We start from the raw sequence: 10,867 nt of genomic DNA on the forward strand, positions 1-10,867 counted from the left end.
TATTTTGTTTCATGACAGGGTAACAAATTGGCAGTGTGAAAGCAGGGGTCTCTTCCAGGTGAGTCCATCTCAGTCCAGAAACAGAATAACGACGGTGTAGCGTTTCACAGCAGAGCCCACTGGGTTTGAAATCCAGACTCCGTACCTGTAGAATCACACTCAGCCCCTCCCGAGAGATCACGGAACTCTCAAGGTACCGGAGGAGTGTAACGGCAAGCGCTGCGCTCCTCAAAATCAATGCTCATGTGAAAGCACAGTCACCGGTAGTGTCGCTGTAGTTAAAATACAATATGGTGGATGTGGCAGTCAGGTATTTGACACGATAAATCCAAGGTGGTTTTGTGCATTTATTATACAATACATTATTACAACAGGGTTGAGTTACACTGGAGAAGTTCACAAACCAATCGGACTCAATTCCAGATTTTTTTAAATCTACGTAAAGGGTCAGGGGGGCGACAACTAGATCTGTAGATCTGTAAATCTGTTCATTTTGAAAGTAAACAGTACTTGTAAATCTTGCTTTAATTGATCCTGTTGGCAGTGAATCTGGGGGGGAATACCTTTTACCGCTGAGTGAATCATTTCATTCCGACAGCACAGCTTTGAGCAACACTTGCACATAAAAAGTATATTTTTATAAAACAAAACAAAAACAACACTCCAAAGCACACGGATGTCTCCTTACATATTTACAATTTTACACTGAAGGGACAAAGCACTGAAAAGAGTTCTATCTACACACTGAGACTCTACTCTAGACTAATAAAAACCCCTCTCCTCTCCCGTCCTACCCCTGACTTCAGCTCTATTTATCCGACTGTGACTTCAGCTTTCTCTCCCAGAGCTTCTGGTGGTCGGAGAATCCGTGTTTCCCCTTGTTGAAGGAATTGGGCCCGGCGGAGGTGGGAGTCTCTCTGCGGCGGGAGGAGGAAGGTGTTTGGTTATGCGTGTGATGGGTTGAGGACCGCTCTGTACGCACAGTTAAAGCTGCAAAAGGTCATTTCGGACTTCTAACGGTCAAGAGAGGAATTGCGGCAACAAACACCTTCAAAGGACAACACTGCTTATCACTCCCCTTCTCTGTGAACGCGCTGATGTTGAAACCCCTCTCCACGCCATTGGCTGTGGCAATTAGAACCATTTTTTATTTTTATTTTACAGCTGTACAATATTTTGGTAAAGTGTGAGTCAAGTGTATTTTGTAACCAAAATTTAAGGACTATAAACACAGGCAGAGGGTGAGTCAACATGTCAGTGAGCCTTTTTCAATGATTTACAATGGTCTTGTAACAATGTTTTAACAGGAAAATTATTGCACAAGCTGGTTAACCGTACTGAATGAAATCCAGAACAGCTCTTCAGTCCCTTGTTCCAGAGTTGGGAGGGTTCCAGGTTTTACTGCTCGGATACTGAGGATTGCTGTATTGTCGGTCTGTGTCTGTAGATTGCTGTATGGTCTGTCTGTGTCTGTAGATTGCTGTATGGTCTGTCTGCGTCTGTAGGTGGCTGTGCTGCTTCAGTCTTATGCTGCTCGGTAATCCTGCTTCGTGATACAGCCCCACAGACTGTGTAGCAGAGACATGCTAGCAGTGAGATGGACGCTGTCGAGTTTCTTACCTGCCGATATTTTTCATTCTCATCTTGGCCTCAGGGGGCATCTCCTCAGGTTCACTCTGCAATGGGCGACAATTCAGTTAACATGCTGTGTACGTGTGCCTGTCTGTCCGTGTGCGTGCGTGTTCCGTACTCACATCATCATCTTCATTAAACACCGCAGCGAGAGCAGGTTTCTTGGCAGGCACGGCTGGGGTAGGCTCTTTAGGCTTCTGAGAACGAGAGATCAAACGCACAAAGCGTTACTATGATACTATGACTACTATGATTTGTGTCTGGGGGAAAAAATTAAGTAATAAAGAATCCACAAATCCAACCCAGCCCCTTCGCCTGCCTCCCCGAAAACACGAGACAGACACACACACACACACACACACACACACACACAGACAGAGCCCCTAAACCCCAAGACTTACACTGGCTCCCAGCTTGATGGAGATTGGGGCAGGCTTCTTATTGAGCGGACTCATCATCCCAAATCCCACCTTGGAAACTTTGGGTGGTGCTTGGTGGCCGGAGGGCTCCTCTGGGGCAGTGCGTTTTCCTGCACCCCGGCCCTCACCCCCGCCCCCCCCTCCATTGCTGGAAGAGACAGTCTTAGTGTTCACACAGCCTCCCCTCTCTCCTGGTCCTGCTGGAGTCGAAACAACTTACCAAGGTGAGCTACTTTTTACCTGCAGACACGGAGCCCCAGAGCAGCCCAGTGCACAGCCAGCCTAAGGCAGCTAGTACAGGGCCAATGGATAGAGAGCTCTGGTTATTACCACGTTAGAGAAGAATCCTGGTCATATGACAAGTTATCAATTCAAAATACAATTATAATTGTATAACCAGTAATCAGGCTATTGTAAACATTCACTTCCATTACAAGAATCTATTTCCGAGTAAAGGCAGGACTGAAATGAAGTGTTGTTTTAGGCCTAATAAATGAAGGAGTTGCAATTCAAACCCGCAAGCATGCAAAGCGATATTCTGCGATTCATTATTTAAAGTTCCACTAAAAACTACGCGCACAAACTATATCATACCGACGGAAAAATATCATGTTGACGCGGTCATGGTGAAAGGAATCGTCGCAATACACACGACGAAAGAAACAGAAACCGAACTTCAGCAACAAAGACATTCGATCCATATAGCCGAAGTGATTGCTGGCACTAGATTTCGCACATCATCGACGTTAGCCAAATAGCTAACTTCTTTCAAACGGCAATCGCTGGTCATTGGGTGTAGCATGCCGTTGAATGGAAAATGTGTGTTAGTACATGGCCTCGATTTTATACTGAATAAAACGTCAAACCGTATAAGGGAAGGGAAATGATGGCTGCTATCCAACGTTTACGGCTCTTACGTTAGCTGTAGCTAATGTTGCTAGCTAGCTAGCTATGCAGACTGGGCCGCTTGCCCACGTCCCCGTCTCATTCTCCTATAGTCAATGCCCCGAGAAGAACCCATCACGAGTTTTCACGTAGGTTTACATTTCATAAAACCTCTGAATGAATCCGATTAACGCCGATGAATAAAAATACTAATTTCACCTCCGTCGTCGGAGAGCTCCTCGCTGCTACGCCTTTCATCCGCCATTATCACTGACGAAAACAAACGGTACGTCACGTAAAGTTACCCGTCCTGCTCAGCCATCCACAGCTGACCTCATACCGTCATGTTTATCGCATACTTGATGGATGACAAGGAATTGTTGGCAGTCAGGAGCGATATTGATTCAGAACAAGTACTGTCAGCAAAATTAGGACCCAAGGCATTGTCTTACCTACGTTCTTGGTCATTTATTTTATGCAAATGTTGTCGACCCAACCTATTTCCAACCACGGATTTCATGCAGAAGTTATGAATCCCTATCATACAGTTCAGCGAAATTATCATATACGCAAATTGGTCAATTGCCCAGGTGAACCTCCTGCCTTCAACAACTCAGTTTTACATTGCACTGAAGGAACTATGTTTCTGAAACTGATCGACTTGTATTGCTGTTGTATTTATTTTCTTGCATGGCTGGGGTTTTCACTGCACAGTGTAGTGCTGTTTATAGTGTGTGTATCCTAGATAAAATGTCCTAATTCCTTCATAAGAATATCCCTTAAATCCACTTCTATACCTGACTGCAAGCATGAATATTATTGTATAGATAAAAGAAAGTGGCAATGTTACAGAAGTTCTATTCTAAAAATGTGAATAGCTTTTATTTGGTGAATGCTACCATATGTTATTTGTTATTTGTTGTTAATGTCATTTGTAGAAACTATAGAATATCAATTTGTTGAATGTCTCCTCAATGTTTTGGTTTGAATAACTAGACCTTAAATGGCATATTGATACAAAACATTGAAACGTAGGCCTAATTTATAGCTATCACAATAGCAGATTTGTATCTATTGTATTTGTATTTTATTTATCATTTTTAATTTTTTTTTGTTATTTAGTTTTATGAATTTATTGTTTATAGATTTTTTAGATGGAAAAGAATATAAATGCATTTTTTTTACTTTATTAAAAACGTTTTTTTATTTTATTTTTTCAATTTATTTTGCCTTTATGAATTTTAGATGAAAAACTGAAATATCATTGCAAAATGTACCAGCTTGAAAATATTTCAGTTAGAAATGTCTGCCCTCAATGCACGAGTGAAATTGCACGTTTTATTAATATTTGGACACGCCTCTAGAACGCAACACATTACTAGCCTTGTAGTGGGGTACAGTGAACAGCGCCAGTCAAGGTATCGGAAAAGGATTTATCCATGAACACCATTTCCCAGACTACCCTGCATAAGAGGGCGTTTTGGTGTGTTTGCTAATAGATAACACGGGAAACGGTGCAATGGTGGGTGGCGTGCTTGCTGTTTTACTGGCTTTTTATGAAGTAATTTGTGCACGTTTGTAGCGGGATACCACATCACTTCATTTAACTATGGCTGGCTTCGTTTTGTGTGTCGGAAACGGCACTAGTCGCTCCGCTGCGAGACTATTTGCGTCTTCAAGTAAAAGTGGTCGCGGAACCCTAAACCTGGCTTTTTATAGCGAACGTTCGTCAAGTAGGGTTTTCTCTCAGGTTGGAGCGGGATTGTATTGCAGAGCTACAGGTGTGAGATTTGCATCTCGCCTCGCCGGGAGACAGACCGCGGATGCGTTTTTCAGAAATAAAACTTTGGTGGCAGCTGGAGCCGCGGTAGTGGCTGGGGTCATGGCCGGTTTCTGTCATTTTCAGAAGGCTGAAATGGCATCCAGGGTTATTAAAGACGTAGAGGGGGAGAGGGAGATTCTGGAGAAATGCAAAGGGTTCATGTCCGCGCCGGTGACGGATGTTGAGATTCTACAGCAGAGGAAAGGGGACATGTCCACCCGGATGGAAATGCTGATCATGGAGACCCAGGCTGCGTTCTGCCGAGCGCTCGAGGAGGTGGACGGCGCCAAGTTCAAAGTGGACCGGTGGCAGCGAAAGGAAGGTAGCTAAACAGTCTTGGGACTTAATTTGTATTTTCCCAAGTATTTTTCTTACAGTCCGTGTATTTCTATCAACGTACCAACGTATCACAATTACCCATTTATGTTAGATAACCACTTCTAACAGGTACAGGTAATCTTCTTAGGGAAGATGTGATCTATCTCACCTTAAACAATTGCTGACAGTTCATTCACCTCAAGGCAAAGGGTTTTAACTGAAGCTACCTTTGAATGTATGCAGTGTGTAATGGAGGATATCAGGTTTTATTTGGTATAAGGAAGTTGTATCAACATGTATCCCGTACCGGGTGGTGCACTTTTGTACACGGTTGTGTGGGGCTGTTCTGACAGGGGGAGGAGGCATTAGCTGTGTGCTGCAGGACGGGACGGTGTTTGAGAAGGCCGGCGTGAACGTGTCGGTGGTGTACGGGAACCTCACCGAGGAGGCGGCCAAGCAGATGCGCAGCCGCGGGAAGGTGCTGAAGGGGAAGGATGGTGAGCGTCCGCTGCATTCCCACTACGTCCCACACACACACACACACACACACACACACACACACACACACCCACACACACACACACACACAGACCTCTCTCCCACACACACACACACACACACACACACACACACAACACACACACAACACACACACACACACACACACACACACACAGACCTCTCTCCCACACACACACACACACACACACACAACACACACACACAACACACACAACACACACACACACACACACACACACCACACACACACCACACACACACACACACAACACACACACACACACACACACAACACACACACAACACACACACAACACACACACAACACACACACAACACACACACACACACACACACACACACACAACACACACACACAGACCTCTCTCCCACACGCACGCACGCACGCACGCACACACACACACGCGCACACGCACACACACACGCACACACCCACACACTCTCTCTCACACACACACACACACACCACACACACACACACACACACACACACACACACACACACACACTCTCACACACACACACACACACACACACACACACACACACACACACACACACACACACACACACACACCACACACACACACACAACACACACAGACCTCTGACACACCCACACACACACACACACACACAGACCTCTCTCACTCACACACACACACACACTCACACAGACCTCTGACACGTACGCACACACACACACACTCACACACGCGCGCACACACACACACTCACGCGCACGCACGCATGCACACACACACACACACACACTCACACGCACACAGTCACAGACCTCTCCCACACACACACGCACGCACACACACACACGCACACACACACGCTCACACACAGACACACGCACGCACGCACACACACAGACACACACACACACACACACACACACACACACACACAGAATACACCTTTTAGCACATACGGATCTCTCAAACACCTCTCACTCCGAATCATCAATCACACCTCTCTCTCCAGCTCTGTAGCACAAATGTGACCCTCTCTTTTGTATTGAGAAATCGCAATGTAAAATAAAATGAACTTGTGCTCAACTGGTGAGTCCCTTTCCTGTGTGGCGCAAGGCACTGTCGGAGGACTCACTCCGTTGTCCTCTTTCTCCTCAAATTCCAGGGAAGCTGCCATTCCGTGCCATGGGCGTGAGCTCGGTCATCCACCCCCACAACCCCCACATTCCCACGGTGCACTTCAACTACCGATACTTTGAGATTGAGGAAGAAGACGGTAAGTGTGCCTCCATGATGTCTTGAGTGTGCTGTAGATCATCCATAGCACTCTCCAGCCCCTACAGTGAGGTCTCTCCTACCAGTATATTGGGCAGATTTCACTGTTCACTGTAATTCTCAGAACTTCCCAGGAACTGTTCTTCCAAACAGCACAATAGCCCAGGCAACATTTTAATTTAACGTTTAACATTTAACATTTTAACACTAATGTGTGTGACCCTTAACAGATGAAATGAATTTGTTTAGCCTGTTTCATGGTAGGGTTTGATATTCCTCTGTAAATGCAGTGGCGGTTGGGGCTTTAGCGGGAACGGGAGAACCTGATCTGACCTGATGTACCTTGGCCTAACACCACGGGCCACACTCTGAGCTATAATCTCCTGGTCCATATTGACGAGAGAAAGTCACTGTCACGCTCTGTCCTGCTTCCTCCTCTAAGGGTCCAAGCAGTGGTGGTTTGGCGGGGGAACAGATCTGACGCCTGTGTACATCGACCAGGACGATGCCGTACACTTCCACGGTACCCTGAAGGAGGCCTGCGACAAGCACAAAGCGCAGTACTACCCCGACTTCAAGAAGTGGTACGACCCTCTATGCTAAACACTGTGCTCAGTACTACCCCGACTTCAAGAAGTGGTATGACCCCCTATGCTAAATACCAAGCTCGATACTACCCTGACTTCAAGAAGTGGTACGACCCCCTATGCTAAACACCAAGCTCAGTACTACCCCGACTTCAAGAAGTGGTACGACCCCCTATGCTAAACACTGTGCTCAGTACTACCCCGACTTCAAGAAGTGGTACGACCCCCCCCTACACTAAACACCAAGCTCAGTACTACCCCAACTTCAAGAAGTGGTACGACCCCCTATGCTAAACACTGTGCTCAGTACTACCCCGACTTCAAGAAGTGGTACGACCCCCTATGCTAAACACTGTGCTCAGTACTACCCCGACTTCAAGAAGTGGTACGACCCCCTATGCTAAACACTGTGCTCAGTACTACCCCGACTTCAAGAAGTGGTACGACCCCCTATGCTAAACACTGTGCTCAGTACTACCCCGACTTCAAGAAGTGGTACGACCCCCTATGCTAAATACCGAGCTCAGTACTACCCTGACTTCAAGAAGTGGTACAGTGTACAGGGGGAGAATTGAGAATGGGGAACTGAGGTGTGTGTGTGTGAGAGCGATATGGAGATTCACACACACTCTTGGGTGTAGTTCTTGCTGATTCACAGTGATAAGGAGGAGCCAGAGGAGTCTGTTTCCTGATAGTCTGCTAAATGTCTGAATGTCCGTTATGGTCCCCTGCCAAGCCTGTGTGGCAACTTTTATGGGTTTTTTTGGGGGTTTTTTTTTTTTTTTTTTGGTTTTTGTTTTGTGTGTGTGGAATGTGTGTCAGCTGGGTTATGCGTTGATATGTTTGCACACGTGTGTTTAAGTGTATGCGAGAGTGTTTCATTAATAATGCTGTCCACCACAAAGCAACACGGTACATGGTTGTGTGCCACTGTGCACTGACCTTCCTGACCTTCCTGATCCTCTGCGATGTCACTCTACCGGGTCGCATGCAGGTGTGACAGGTACTTCTACGTCCGTCACCGGGGTGAGACGCGCGGCATCGGAGGGATTTTCTTCGACGACCTGGATCAGCCCACGCTGGAAGAGGCCTTCAGCTTCGTGAGGAGCTGCGCCCAAACCGTGGTGCCCTGCTACCTCCCCATCGTGCGCAGGCACCTGAAGGACTCCTTCAGCGCCGCCCAGAAAGACTGGCAGCAAGTCCGCCGCGGCAGGTGAGTCCAGCGCCAGCGAAAACGCAGGTGTGTGTGTGTGTGTGTGTGTGTGTGTGTGTGTGTGTGTTTGTGTGCGTGCGTGCGTGCGTGTGTGTGCACGCGTCTGTAACACATCTGTTTATGCATGGACACAGGTATGTGGAGTTTAACCTGGTCTACGACAGAGGGGTGAAGTTTGGGTTGGCCACGCCTGGGTCCAGGATCGAGAGCATCCTCATGTCACTGCCTCTCACTGCCAGGTGAGGGGGGGGGGGTGCTGAATGTATCAGGCCTGGGTCAGATGCAGTATGTCATTGTTTCGGATTCAAATGCTTTTCTACGCTTTACTGAGCTTGTCTGGTGTGTTTGAACCTATTAAATGCTCAAAAATTCAAACCCTGCCATGTGGTGTCCTCCTGGTTGGCCCAGTTGTACCAGGCAAGATCAGTCAAGTACAGACAAGTACTTGAATCCAAAACAATGATGTATTGTACCCAGGTCTGGAATGTATGCGTGCAGAGCAGCACACAGAAGCGATGGTGTGAGTGTGTGAGTGTGTGAGTGTGTGAGTGTGTGAGTGTGTGAGTGTGTGAGTGTGTGAGTGTGTGTCTGTGAGAGTGAGAGTGTGTGTCTGTGAGAGTGTGTGTGAGTGTGAGAGTGTGTGTGTGAGTGTGAGAGAGAGAGTGTGAGAGAGAGAGTGTGAGTGAGAGTCACTGCGCACAGGTGTCACTCGTGGCTGATTGGCTGCTCTTCTCCTCAGGTGGGAGTACATGCACGAGCCCCCCAAAGGATCCCCGGAGGCTGAGATGCTCGAGGTTCTGCGTAACCCAAAAGACTGGGTCTGATTAGGCCTCCTTCTGCTGACCTCGTTTCCATGGCATCCTTCTGCTCACCTCATATCCATGGCATCCTTCTGCTAACCTCATATCCATGGCATCCTTCTACTAACCTCATATCCATGGTACCCACACCCTACTTTGCATATTTCTGAATTATGGACCCTTTCAGTAATAATAATTTGCAGGTTTGATCAGGCTCCTAATCGCATTGTGATTGGCTAAGGCCTTTCTGACACTCGTCGTGCTCTTTGCTGTGCTCCTGTGCTTGTCAGATCTTTGGTCTCGTTGGACTCTTTACCCCACTGTTGGGAATGAGGATGACCTCTGACATTTGCAGCTTGCCTTTTTAAGTGCTCTTCTTGCCAAACTAACTTTTATTACACATATATTTTAACCTTATGGAGTGATGGGTGTTTTTCCCCAAAGCCTTTTATTGTATTGCTTGTCCTGTGGGTTGTACTTGCTTTCGCCTGTGGTTTCTCTCCTTGACAGTAGAGGGAGCTGTCTCATTTTGGCAGCTTTGACATGCACGCATTTAGGTTTACAGGAGTAAAGGGAAAATCTATTGAAGATTAAGAATTTTGTATTTCTCCTCAACTTTGAATTCAGTGTTACTGTTCCCGCAATATCCCTTCCTTTTTAAAATCCTGCCTCTTAACATGCTGTTCTGGAAACGGCAAGTCTGTCTGCCTGTAAAACGTTCACTGATGATTTTAATCTCTGGACGGCTCATCTGTGCTCTGTGCTGATCTCAGGTCAGTCTGATGGTGTGGGATCAGTCTGCGGCTTTGCCTTTAGTTGGGATTTTCACCGTGAAAAATGTTGGAATGGCAATAAAATGTGAGGAATGGTATACAATAATACAATAGTGTACAAAAAAAGTGTTTTGACTACTTTGGAGACTCAGTTGTTAAATGTATAATTGAAGAAATTAAGAACTTTTCCACTACTTTCTTAACATTTTCAACCATGTGTAATGAATAAGTAATTAAAAGATGCTTTTTAATTTGTTGATTTTGTGGTATGACTTTGTGGTATGTTTTCTTGATAGAATGCAGAAGTGTGAGAGGGTAACAGACAGGCAGAGAAGGGACCCCAGCTCAGGAGGTGCTGTGATGGCGATCGGACCCCTGTCCCTATGGGGGGACTCGTAAATGGCCCAATAGTTGGCTGTCCTATGGCCTGTCTCACTGTTGGTTTCTGAAGGACTGTTTATAGTCCCGAGACTTGAGTGTCGCTCCACTGAAATCTGTCATCGCCCCAATGAAGACTTGTCATTGTCCTAAGAAAAAAGTATAAACGCACTCCAGTCACCCAGAGTATTAATCAACTGTTGCTGGGAAAAGACTCATCCAGTGCACATCGTCGGTTGCA

The 10,867-nt window shown here is 46.5% G+C and overlaps 2 protein-coding genes across 3 annotated transcripts; one reads left to right on the forward strand and one right to left on the reverse strand.

Annotated features, from left to right (window-relative positions):
- Window positions 1–327: 327 nt before the first annotated feature.
- On the reverse strand, window positions 328–3,256 carry LOC133116565 (PEST proteolytic signal-containing nuclear protein-like). Of its 2 annotated transcripts, none has more exons than XM_061226265.1 (5): window positions 3,156–3,256; window positions 2,034–2,248; window positions 1,755–1,829; window positions 1,621–1,676; window positions 328–917 (listed from the first exon to the last, which is right to left on the reverse strand). In XM_061226265.1, the coding sequence occupies exons 1-5, from the start codon at window positions 3,199–3,201 to the stop codon at window positions 809–811; spliced, it is 501 nt and encodes a 166-aa protein (XP_061082249.1). In that variant the 5' UTR covers window positions 3,202–3,256; the 3' UTR covers window positions 328–808. The 2 variants fall into 2 exon arrangements, with proteins under 2 accessions (XP_061082249.1, XP_061082248.1); XM_061226264.1 differs by having other exon boundaries at window positions 2,034–2,251; window positions 3,156–3,247.
- Window positions 3,257–4,415: 1,159 nt separating this feature from the next.
- Window positions 4,416–10,507, forward strand: cpox (coproporphyrinogen oxidase). The gene is made up of 7 exons (XM_061226405.1): window positions 4,416–5,080; window positions 5,430–5,573; window positions 6,766–6,876; window positions 7,318–7,459; window positions 8,457–8,675; window positions 8,810–8,914; window positions 9,415–10,507. Exons 1-7 carry the CDS (start codon window positions 4,546–4,548, stop codon window positions 9,497–9,499), a joined length of 1,341 nt encoding a protein of 446 aa, XP_061082389.1. The 5' UTR covers window positions 4,416–4,545; the 3' UTR covers window positions 9,500–10,507.
- The last annotated feature ends 360 nt before the right edge of the window (window positions 10,508–10,867 follow it).

This window comes from Conger conger, chromosome 17 (assembly GCF_963514075.1).
Source record: "Conger conger chromosome 17, fConCon1.1, whole genome shotgun sequence".
NCBI classification, from domain to species: Eukaryota; Metazoa; Chordata; class Actinopteri; order Anguilliformes; family Congridae; genus Conger; species Conger conger.

Bases quoted from the DNA above. Each gene is read 5' to 3' on its own strand.
- cpox (XM_061226405.1), top strand. From the start codon at position 4,546: ATGGCTGGCTTCGTTTTGTGTGTCGGAAACGGCACTAGTCGCTCCGCT. The intron at 5,081-5,429 runs GTAGCTAAACAG...CTGTTCTGACAG, and splicing joins CCGGTGGCAGCGAAAGGAAG to GGGGAGGAGGCATTAGCTGT. The intron at 8,915-9,414 runs GTGAGGGGGGGG...TCTTCTCCTCAG, and splicing joins TCACTGCCTCTCACTGCCAG to GTGGGAGTACATGCACGAGC.
- LOC133116565 (XM_061226264.1), bottom strand. From the start codon at position 3,201: ATGGCGGATGAAAGGCGTAGCAGCGAGGAGCTCTCCGACGACGGAG. The intron at 1,677-1,754 runs GTGAGTACGGAA...CGCCCATTGCAG, and splicing joins TGTTTAATGAAGATGATGAT to AGTGAACCTGAGGAGATGCC. The intron at 918-1,620 runs GTAAGAAACTCG...CTCCCGCCGCAG, and splicing joins AGAATGAAAAATATCGGCAG to AGAGACTCCCACCTCCGCCG.